At 39.3% G+C, this 11,918-nt stretch overlaps 1 protein-coding gene across 1 annotated transcript in view; it reads left to right on the plus strand.

The window, feature by feature from the left end:
- Positions 1-10,574, plus strand: part of LOC143321893 (NT-3 growth factor receptor-like) — a 218,276-nt gene extending 207,702 nt beyond the window's left edge. The window contains exons 17-18 of the mRNA XM_076732604.1: positions 1,117-1,275; positions 8,527-10,574. Coding sequence (XP_076588719.1) covers positions 1,117-1,275; positions 8,527-8,712 — 345 coding nt within the window. The 3' untranslated portion in view covers positions 8,713-10,574. The remainder of the gene's footprint in view (positions 1-1,116; positions 1,276-8,526) is intronic.
- Positions 10,575-11,918: the final 1,344 nt, after the last annotated feature.

The raw sequence follows: 11,918 nt of genomic DNA on the forward strand, positions 1-11,918 counted from the left end.
TGACTACTCTCAAGATTAAATCTTTGCACTCATTAAAAGTTAGGGACACCAATTTCAATCGAAGAGTAGGCAAGAGCAAGTGAATAATGACTCACTGCAATCAATGCGCTGTGGTCTGATAGAGAAGACACTCAGGGTTGTACGTCTTCTCATATCCTCATCATTAGTCATGTGTGATTAAAGGCAAAATCCACCCAATGACTGAATCCACACAAAGTGACTGGATTTCTGTATGTTATATCTCAGAAGGCTGTATTAGATTTTTATTGGATCATTTTTATTGTTATCGAGTAAACAGTGTTATATTTGCCAGACCATATTGAAACGCCTCAGGGTGCATGTGCTCTTGATTTGCAGCTGCTGGCCAGAGCACGGCATTTTTCAGAATTGACTCTTACATTATATACTGTGTAAAAGAATGCTAGCTGCAGTGTTAGCCGTTAACTGGTTGGAGATAGATAAGCTAATTAGCAAACAGACTTGGCATTCTGTTGATGGTGATACAGCTTGGCTGTGACAGCTGTTGCTAATGAGACAGTGACCAAAAAAAAAACATTGTCCCGACTGCTTTCCTGTTCCAGTTCATTTGCATTGGATGATGGTTTGTAGGACGAGTCATGTAAATTATGCTCTTTTTTTAACAAACATAACATAACATTTGTGATCCCTGAGATACCCACAACTAAAATAAGAATTTTACTGTCATGATTAGAAACGTCAAATCACCACATCACAGGAAGCGTATTACCAAAGCTGCAAGACTTTGTGAAAAAGCACATCAAAAGCCTGTTGCAGGACATTTCAGCCTTCAGCTTCACCACTGATATGTGGGCTAGCAGTCCAGTTTGTCTCATCAGTTTAACTGCACGGTGGATTGATGAGGATTTCCTCGCCTGAGAGTTGTTGAACAAGCAAACCGGATTCAGGGTTTGCACATGAGCCATGCCACAGCAGATGTGTTTGATGATATGCTTAGTCTGAAAAGTACTTTTCACCGTGTCATCAATGCCACAAACATGAGAGAGCAATGCGTGATACTGGTCTCATGTGTAAGATATTCTTCATACACATTTTCATGTTCATCTTTAAATTTCTTTTTCCTTTGTGTGTGTTCAGGTGGGAGGTCACACCATGCTGCCTATCCGCTGGATGCCCCCAGAGAGCATCATGTACAGGAAGTTCACCACAGAGAGTGACGTGTGGAGCTTTGGAGTCATTCTGTGGGAGATTTTCACTTACGGCAAACAGCCATGGTTCCAGCTCGCCAATAATGAGGTAGCCTGTCACTTATATGTATACATACTGTACGTGTGGTTTAAGTCTGTTTTAAGTCATTCATGACTTCTATTACCACCAGTCAATAAGGACAGAAAGGACAATTCTAGCTCATTAAAACCTGAGTCTTATTTTTGGAGGGTTGGCCATTGATCATATCAGTTTCAATAGCATGAACCTGTGTGATGATCCTGACCCATCAATAGGGCTGTAGCTACCATAATCATACCATGTCATGCCTTTGGTCATATTTCTTGGAATTTAGGGTGTTTAATGGTGTTTTTTTTCTGATACTTATAAAATAAATAGTTTAAAATGTGACTGTTATCAGGAACAAAATAAAGAAATCAAATACAGTAAAGCATCATAGAATGCTCGCCAGTGTGGAGAAGGCTTTGAAATAAAATGTTTTTTAAATACTCCGGAAACTTTCACCATAAGGTTCCTGGACACACATGCAAAACTGATTGAGCACTTGGCCTCTGCTCAGGTTTGAAGGGGATTTATTACCACGCCACATGTATTAAAACTCCTTGAAAACTACAGTTGGCCTTCACATTTTACCCGAAGGACAAAGCTTGTTCTTCTTTGCGGAGGAATTATGTTCTTACACTGGCAGCTTGCTCATCCTCCATCACTGAGCAGGTGAGTGAGCGTAAGGAAAGTCCAGACATTTCAGTGAGTCGGCATGTTTTGTTCCAAAACAAAGGATGGACCAAAAAGGCAGCAAGCTCAGCACCTGGTAGTAATAGTTGAATCAGTAGTACTGAGCAACAAATCTAAATCCCTCCAGAGTCATTATGCTCTGGTTGTACTCTGGGGAAATAAAAAAGGGAATTTCAAGCAAAAGAGCATTACAGAGTTGGAGTCATGGAGAAATCTCATGGAGATCAACCTGTCAAACAGATGTACTGTCGCCTATTCTTTAGGGAATGGAGCAGACTATTTTAGAATCCGATTTTTATGAGGCGTCTATCCTTTGCAGACATCATAACTTCTGTTCTGATATTCGTGCACACCCTGGCTTCTGCTGCATTATTTTAAAATGTGAATCAGATCTCAGTGGACTCTGTTTTTGCATCTTGATATACCAGTGAGTCACTGGGGAGCAGAGACCTTGAGAATTGGGTTGGGTTGTGTGCATGCAGCAAAAGGATCAAATAACAGAGATGCTCATTCCTCACCTGCACAGGAAAATGAACAGCACACTGAAGATATTACAGACGTCTTGATATTGTGTTTTGGCCCCAAGAATCCTTTTCATTGGTCTTCCTTGTATAAGTTTCATGAAGGAAATCAGTAAAGAAAAGAGCTTTTACCTGGGTTCACCTCAGTGATGTCAGCTAAGAGTATGAGTGTCTTGTATATTCAGTTTAAAAGCAGACCTGCTCTTTGCACCTTGTTTAGTCGGCTTTCAAAAACACAGCTTAGAGGACTGTGTCTGTACTCATAGAATCTGGAGTCACAGTATGTAATTAACATTTTATGTTTCCTACAGGCTTTGCCCTCTAAGGCTGTTGCTATAGTGAGATAAGGACAAAGCAGAATGTGGTTTGTGCTGTTAAGAAAAATTAAAGAAAAAGACTTTTTGGTCTTGGAAATTAATGGAGATGCAAGCAATCCAACTTTTTCTCTCCTGATACCGATTCTCATCTGACATTGGTGCTCTCCTTTTCCAGAAATGTATCAAATCTGTAAACCTCACTGAGTGGATTGCAACTCATTTTAATGTAAGGTCACATAAGGGCAGGTATTGCAGTGGCACTAAACAGTATGGCGATTGAATGAATGGACCTTATTGCAGACACAGGATTTTGTAATGACATTGGCAATGACACTTTACTTAATGTGGAACGGTCACATCATGGCTGATACCTCATCCACTTAATCACTCATATCATTTTATTATGTTAATGTTGATTGTCACATGCCACAGTCACCTTCATTTCAGACAGATCCAGTGTTGCTTCTAGCCACCACCTTTTTCATGTTGTTTCTCCTTTTATCTATCCACCCACAGAAGTAATGCAGACACACCAAACGAGATCAGATCCAATCACTAAAACTTTTTCATCCTTAGAGCATTTTTTTTACAGCCTCTCCTCCAAATGTTGAAAATATTGAAAATGCAGTATTGCGGTAGCTGTTCCTCTAATCTGCCTTTTAAATAAATAAACTTAAGCCCGAATGAGAAGAAAAAAAAATCTTTGCCAGAAGGCTGCAGATCAGATACCAAATACCAGTAATTAATGGCTGGAAGTCAGATAAACACTCAAAAGCAAAAGCAGTGCTTGAAGTATCAGTGGCTGTGATCACTGACGTCTCAATAATATGGTTTAGTTTTGACAAAGAATCTGACTTAAGTTCAACATTTTGGACTACTACGACAAAAATGACAACTTTGCATCACAGTTTAGGATGCAGGAAATGTTGGCAAGTTACTGAAAATGTCTAAGTACTTAGTTACTATTTATTTCTCTCAAAAGTAATTGAATTACTTTACCAATTATTATTAGCATTCCTACCTGTCAGCTACACTTGGGAGTACAAAGTATGTGTGGCTTCCATGTAGCGCTAACTATTAACATTTCAAGCTAACAGTGTGTCAGTGGTATCCATTTGCCAGCTTGATGAAGAGAGACAGAAAAGTAGAGACCAAATTGTGCAACCCCCCCCCCCCCCCCCCCCCCATGAAATATAACAGCATTGTCACGTTATTAGCCTCAATTTTCTGAATTTTCATTCTGATTACGATTTGCAGATTCATTTGCCAAATCATAATATAATGTAGGAGGCAACAAGCACAGAATGCAATTTACAGATAAATCTTCACCTATTGGTGTACCCAACAGAGTATATGAGATGTGAGTGATTCAGTCTGGGAATGTTGTCCTGGTATATACATATTTCATGTCTATATGAAACTGACAGATATCAGTTAGATAGTTACTGTTTCTGTGAAACAAAATGAGCACTAACAGAGCACAGAGAAGTCGTCCTGCCAGACACACGTGTATCATTAGACAATGTCTCTGCATATAACATGACATGATATTGATTTGTAACTTATGGCAGCGATGAATTAAAACTGCCCCATTGACATAGAGGATAACATGAACATGGCTTCACTTAAGAAGTGTACATTTGCTTCAGAATCAAAGAAATTGCTGCTCTGCAGTGAACATGACACACCAGCTCTGTTCATCATCCAGCTCCATTCTTCATCATGTGACTGTGACAGTGAGCGAACCCAAACAAACGCCTTTATCCAAGTGTTGCTCTAATCGATAACAAAACAGTGGCACCACCCTTGAGCTGAACAGGAAAACACAACATTACTGCTATTACAGACTACCTGCATACCATGAATCAAAAATGTATCTCTTGCATATCTCAACTGTGTTCAAACCCTGAATTTTGGTAGGAAAAGTCATTTCCCCAATGCAAAGTACTACTGAGGGAGTACATCAGACCACCAAAACAATAGTCCATTCTGAATCTGCTGCTATTTCCCTCGAATGCTATCAAAGCCATTCTCATCTGAGATGCAAGGGAAAAATTCAACTCATAAATGTACCTTATTTATGTGAAGTAACAAGTATGTTTCCCTTGAATGTCAATGAGGCCATTCTCATCTGAGATGCAAATTTGAACTGGTTACTGTCAGATGAACATTGCAGATGCAGATGTATCTTGCTACAAGGGACTACACATAAATGTACCTCGTCTATGTAAAGCAACAAGCATGTTGCAATTTCTGATGAATGCAAGCAAGCTCTTCTCATCTGAAATTAATTATATTACAGCTCAGCGGGGCTGGCAGAGGTGACTCTGGCAGGCAGAGTACCAGGACCTTGACATGGCTTTTTGTCTGTGATAAATAGTGGCTCACCCTTGGCGTGCTTCTGGATCCCATAGCAGATATTGTCTCATATAGGAAAAAGGACAGAAGGAAGTATCATTTTTTTGTAATACCAACATTGATCCATTTCTCATCTCTAAGGGCTTTAGAGTGCTTAACGTGAACAGTGGAAAATATTTTTCCACAGCTACATACAGTGTGTGTGTATATATATATGTATGTATGTGTATATATGTGTGTGTGTGTGTGTGTGTGTGTGTATATATATATATATATATATATAGTTGTGTGTCAGTAAAAGGAGAAAAGTACCCCATACCAGCCCTAGAAATCAGTTCAGTACTTAAAGGTAAAGTCACAGGAAGACATTTATCTTTGCCCCAAGGTTTTTCTTTGTTAAGGTCAGCAAAGTTTAACTACTGTACTTGGCAATCTGCAAAGAGATGGATCCAAACATTAGAGGTCAAAATGAAAACCTGCCACCAAAGCCTTTGTAGAATGAGGTTGTAGTTTGTGAGATTTAAACGGTGAGCTATAAAGGCACAGACCATGGAAATGTTAACAGGAAGGACAGCTGTATAAAATGCTGACCATGCTGACAGCTTTTAATGTAAATTTTGCCAGACGGGGCACAGCAGGTTGGATGGGGCGGCAATGGGGCATATAGTTGTCGGAACTCCTGAAACAACCTTTATTGACAGTCACATATAACTATTTTCCTTCTTTTTCTTTGACTTTCTAGAGTGGTAACATCCCCATAAAATGCATACAATCATGATGGGTTAACGCTTCAGTAGAGCAGCACTTTGTGTACAGTCTTTAGGGCAGAGGTGGTAATGCTTTTGACCATGAGCCTATAAGCCAAAGACTTTTTAAAAAACCTCCAAAGCCAATGGCTGGAACAGCATCTGAAAAATTTTCAAGCAACGCATAGTTTAGTGCATAATCATAAAAGAAGGAAACGCCACTCCCATTTTTGCAAAGGAGAGACCCAAATTTGAAGCCTATCTTGCACCCATTATCTTAACTAATCTCCTCATGCAAATTTGGTATAGATTGGGCTAGCTCAAAGACCTTGGAAACAAATAAACTGCTTAAAGGAATAATCTACATGGCAAGACAGAAGACCTCATTTTGAAAAGGAGATGGCATTGAGCACATGGTTCACATGGTGCCTTGGCGAATTCATGCCAATTTCTCTAAAGGCAGAGATCTTTGCATTTGATTTGAATCAAGCAGTTTCCCAAAAACTGAATGTATTGGTGTGGGCTTATCAAGATTACTGGAACCCCTAAAGCCTGAAAGATCTCTTTGCAGTATTGTGACTTAGATGTAGGACAGTCAGCTACCAGAAACTTTTCCAGAAGATGAAGGACAAAGGGCAATGTGTCCACCTCCAGCACAAAGTGCTGTCTCCTGTCAGACAGGAAGTCTGTGATCCACCAGCAGGAATGAGGCACACTCAGCTGGGAGAGCTTGTCCTGTAGCAGGGCTGGGATGCTGGTATTAAAAGCAAAGCTGAAGTCGCAAACAGGATCCTGGCAGAGGTTCCTGGGGAGTCCAGGTGCTGGAGGATGAAGTGGAGGGCGATGTTTACTGCATCATCTACAGTTGGCTCTGTAGGCAAACTGCGAGGTGTCCAGGAGTGGACTGTTAATGGCTTTGATGTTAGGGATATTGAAATTGTGTGAATTGAAAGGTCTGTAATGAAGTGAGTATTTGCATGTGGCAAGAACAATGAGGTTTTCATAAATTTACAAAATAGAGCAAAGGAATGGCTCAATCATGAAGCTACTGCTTCTTTTGCTATGGGTTTGTCTACAATGTTGGGATCTTTGAAGAGAGACTCCCAATTACTGCACACATGAGACTTTTTCGGAAGCCTACAGAATCCCTGAACTAGGCCAGTGAGTAAATAATTTACAAAGTGATGATTTAGATACCCTTCTCAAGCCTTGGAAAGCTCAGGAACATTGTCAAAAGAGTAGAAAGCTGTAGAGTTAGAAAAATTACAAACATTTTCATCAAAGTTAATACACATAAAAGTTACTTTGTTTGCCTTTGAACCCGCTGTTTGCGAGGTTAGCGTGAACTGAGTAGAGAATGTTTTGGGACACAGGCTGATAAAGTGGTGCAAAGGAACCGTAGATGGAACAGTTCAAATGACAGCTGGTAAGGGCTAGATCCACTTTGGACTGGTCAGTTCTGAAAAGAACATTAGCCAATCACAGGGGACGGATTTGGATTTGGAATGATAGATAAACAGCTCTTTGGATGGATTAAGTTCCTTGACTGTTAAGTTTGTTAAATTACGTTGTCCATACAGCTTGGTTGTTCAAGTAGCAGGTTCCGTTACCCAAATTTACATGAGACATTAAGTCTTACGTTAGTCTTAATAATCCCAATAATATATACAATAAATAAATAATACATACAAGTAATCTAAAAATAAATGTCTCAGTTCAATATTTAGACCACAAGGACATAATTCAATTACAACATAAAAAGAAATCTACATAGAAGCCCTGATGGGCTGTCTGACCTTCTCAGTCCCGCTGAATCTTTATGATGATACAACATCGTAACAGCCGCTGACGTGTTCAGCAGCGTGGTTATTGCTCAGTAATTATACCCAAAGTCATCATTAGGTGTCTGAGTGTTCTTTATTTTATATCATTTTTTAGGCCTTTCCTTTTTGAGAAAGAGAGGTTGTGTATTGACATCAAATTTTGAGGTTTATTTGCAAGTAATTAGAAATTTCATACACTATTAACGCTAACCCTTATACTTTTAAAGCCACTATGTGATCATATAAAAAATGACACAGTGGCTGATAGAAATGCAGCTGTGCATATCCCCTTGGATAAACTTTGATGAAGAACATTATATAACCACCAATTTCAACATAAACATACATTTAGGCCTTCAGAAGTGTTTTTAAAGATGTGGCAATGACATAAAAATGTTCATGTAAAGTGGTTACAAGCATAAATGTGATATATTAATATATGCATTGGATTGATCTAGTTAAAACTTCGGCATGTCTTAATAGACCTGCCGCTGGCTTAAGAGAAACGATATAGAAGCGTTGCTTGGGTTTTGTTTGTAGGATGGATTTTCAATGTGCTCTTTCAAATGTTCAGCAAAAACAGAAAATACACTTTTTCTCTGCGGAGTCTCTCAAAAGTCCATTACACTCTGGATTTTTACTGACTTTGATGTAATTTAATTGACTAATCCAACCATTCTGTTGGGTGTAAGTAGAAATGTGTGCATTTTGGTCATCTGGAACAAATATGGCCAGTGCTTACCAAATGGCTTGGTATAGCCAAAGTGCATTGCACTTTACATGTGATGTATTATTTAATCATGTCTCTCTGTCTTCCCAGGTGATAGAGTGCATTACTCAGGGCAGGGTACTGGAGCGCCCCAGGCTCTGTCCCAAGGAAGTCTACGATATTATGCTGGGCTGCTGGCAGAGGGAGCCACAACAGCGCCTCAACATTAAGGACATTCAGAAGATACTGTTTACTCTGATGAAAGCCACACCAGTCTATCTGGACATACTGGGATAGAAATCAATGCAAGTGGAAAAGAATGGGATGTGTGTTAGGTTAGACTAGATCATCACTGAAGGAGAAATGAGTTCAATGGATTGGCGGGAAATGGATTGCCTTGGAGTGGAAATCTGGCCTGGACTCACAGCATAGTCTGAGATTGAACCGTGTGAACTGGGATTAGGCATGAACTGTACCTTGCATCCGACTGCCTGACATATAAGAATTGGAACGACATGACTAAAGTGCAGTGACACGTGTTGAACTGGATTTGAATGACCTGGATTACATTGCATTGTATCACATTATAATCAACTGAAATGTGTTGGACCTTCCATAAATGGTTGGGTCCAGGCTTGTGTGGTCCAGTCTTGCTCTTTTTTCAGATGAGCTCATGACTATAAACTTTGAAGTATGGATTGCAAACTGGACTAACTGGATTCACCTGATTGTACTGGTCTGGCATGGTTTGGTTTTCTTATCCTAACAATTTAGGTACCGTCATTCCCTAGTCTGTGCATTCTCATTTTACCGTCTAAGTCAGTGCGGCTTCGGTCTTGATAAAAGCCTAACCTAGCCTGGTAGAGTCTGGCTTGGCTTGACCAATGTGTTTTTATTTGTGTCCCTTGGTGAGTCTTGGTGAGGTTTGGCTCACTTGAGCTAAGTTTCACAAACCCTAAATTAGAGTGATCTTACTTGCTCTTCCTTATTTGGCTCGGTCATCAAACTTTAAACCATCTTCAACTTCCACTGAGTAATGGACATGTAGAAGTTCAGAAAGAGGACACGGACAGATTAATCTTGTCCTTTAAAAATCTCCTCTGTTTGCCTACATGTATTGGGATTGCCATTATTGCTTAGCCAAATTGGACTCAATGCCCCTCATGTAGAACTTGAAAGTTCTAGATTCATTCTGGAACATCTTCAAAATATCATCATGACTTTTGAAGTACTAAACATGTCTATTGACTAATTCTAAGAGTTACAATTATACTTTTATTTAATTACCTACTTTTGGGGCGGGTTGAAACAGTTGTCTGCTTCTGGTGGATTTTTTTCATTCGAGCGATGATAATACTCTTTGATAGGTGGTTCTTAGTAAAACCATGATCAGAGGAACTGAACTGCTGCATCATTTCATTGTGGGACCTTTACTGGCATGACTACCCCTGAAACCAGCAGCAGTCTTGTGGCTGTGACCAGAATTCTCCTGATACAAATGTCAAGAAAGAGGCCAAAACGCTGACAAAGTCAACCACCACATTCCAGACAGCGATCAATGAAAGAAAGACCTTGCAGTTCAGGCTTAACGTTAAGGAAATGCACTGTTCATACGATCATCTGTAGGACAGATTTCACTTTTTGACGCTGTTCATTGAAACGTCAAGGAAGTGGATCAACAAGAAAGGACAGCCTGCATAAGCCAAACATCATGTACAGCAGCCACTGTGTTCTTAAGTGCTAGTCCAATGTTAGCACGCTTCATTGTTTTCATCTGCAAAGCCTTCATAGATGAACCTTCTCGTCCTGGCCTCCTGTTAGTCCACTGAGCTGTTCTTTTCTGCAAGAACCTGACCAGACCTTCCAATCCTGAGCCTGGAAGCATGGCCTGAGTGGCTGTCCGTCGCCATAGAGATGGACTTAAGTGCCTCCTACTTCTTTCTAAACACTGGGAACTCAAAAACATAGTCTTTCAAAATAAGAGCACTTTTACATTTTGTTTACCTGCTTAAAAATGTACACTAGCTGTAAACTTTACTTGTTTTTCTTACAAACAGACATACTTTCAGCACTCTGTGTATTGCAAAGAAAAAAAAAACCCTCAAAAACAGAAATAAAATGATGAAAATGCTACAGAAAAAAAAATCCCTGTGGAGGAGAAAGAAAAAAATGAAGGGAAAAAAAAGCTTTTTTGTACCGTTTGCAGCTTGACAAGAACGTCGAGCTACCCAAGGTGAAGTTACATTTCCTGTTTTTTTTGTTTTGTTTTTTTTAAATACACATTCAATATATTTTTTATTTATTTTAATTTTAAATCAAAGAGTGGACCTCTGCCATGCTCCAAAGCCATTGGAATATTCTGCCACTGGATAGGAAAAAACTGATCACCATTAAAGGACAAACAGCTGGGAGGTCGACTTTAAGGATCGCTTAAAAATAAGCCTTTTTGTTTCACGTGATATAACTGGATCCACTCTGACATCAGATCCCGGACATGATTGAGCAACAGTAGCTTTATGGCAACAGAAAGTCTGCACTGAAAGGATAACGATGGAGCTACCAGTCAATGAACAACAATCATGTTACTTTAAAAAAGAATGTATATACTGTAAATCTCTTTGTCTTGAGATATGTTAACTTATTTCCTTTTCTCGAGTTTGTTTATTTTTAGCTTCTTGATGTGTTGTTATATGGTTCAGTGGAAGCCGATAGATATTTTGATAATATTTCTTTCCAGTTGTAATTACTGTTATTATTTACTTCAGCTAGTCACACAGTTGTAGAATGTCTTCTCAACATTTTAACAAGATAATCTACATTTAGATAATTTCTATTCATTGTGTCTTTAGTTGATCATTTAATGGTAATGTATTAGTCGGGACAATAGAGGGAAGATGTAAAGTTATTGGGTTGATGTCCTATTAACCTCGTCAGAGTGCAAGCGCTGTTCCAGGATCAGAAACATTGTTCAGTCTTAAAGGAACAGTTCAGCATTTTGGGATTTACTTTTGTTTGCCATTTGCCACCCAGAGACAGATAGAAAGATTGATGTCGGTTTAATCTGTGTGTCTGCTAATGGTGTGTTTAACCTAACTTAGCATAAAGATTGTAAACTGCTAGCCTCTACATATATATATATATATGTGCTCATGACTGACGGAGAATCATTATGATTTAAATCATACACATTAGAAAGGTTTAATACTCTGTCAAAGGCGAAACATTAAGTCAGTGAGCTGAGGTTGAGTTTAGCGTTGGGCCACCTTACCCCAAAATTTCCAGCAGACATCTTGAAACCATCAGTTTTCACTCGATTCATTCGATTGCCAACAATCCCAAGGCAGCTCTCTGTCCATTAGTTTGACACATGAAAATCCATGCTAAACTGTAGATTAGTCAATTTAATGGCAAAATGACAAAGCTTTGGACAAGTTTTGCTCTAATTGATAGCCATAGCTGTATTGATGAACTGTCTCATGTCAAAGACAGGGCCACAGCTTTTC

The sequence above is a fragment of the Chaetodon auriga genome, chromosome 6 (genome assembly GCF_051107435.1).
Source record: "Chaetodon auriga isolate fChaAug3 chromosome 6, fChaAug3.hap1, whole genome shotgun sequence".
Taxonomy (NCBI): Eukaryota; Metazoa; Chordata; class Actinopteri; order Chaetodontiformes; family Chaetodontidae; genus Chaetodon; species Chaetodon auriga.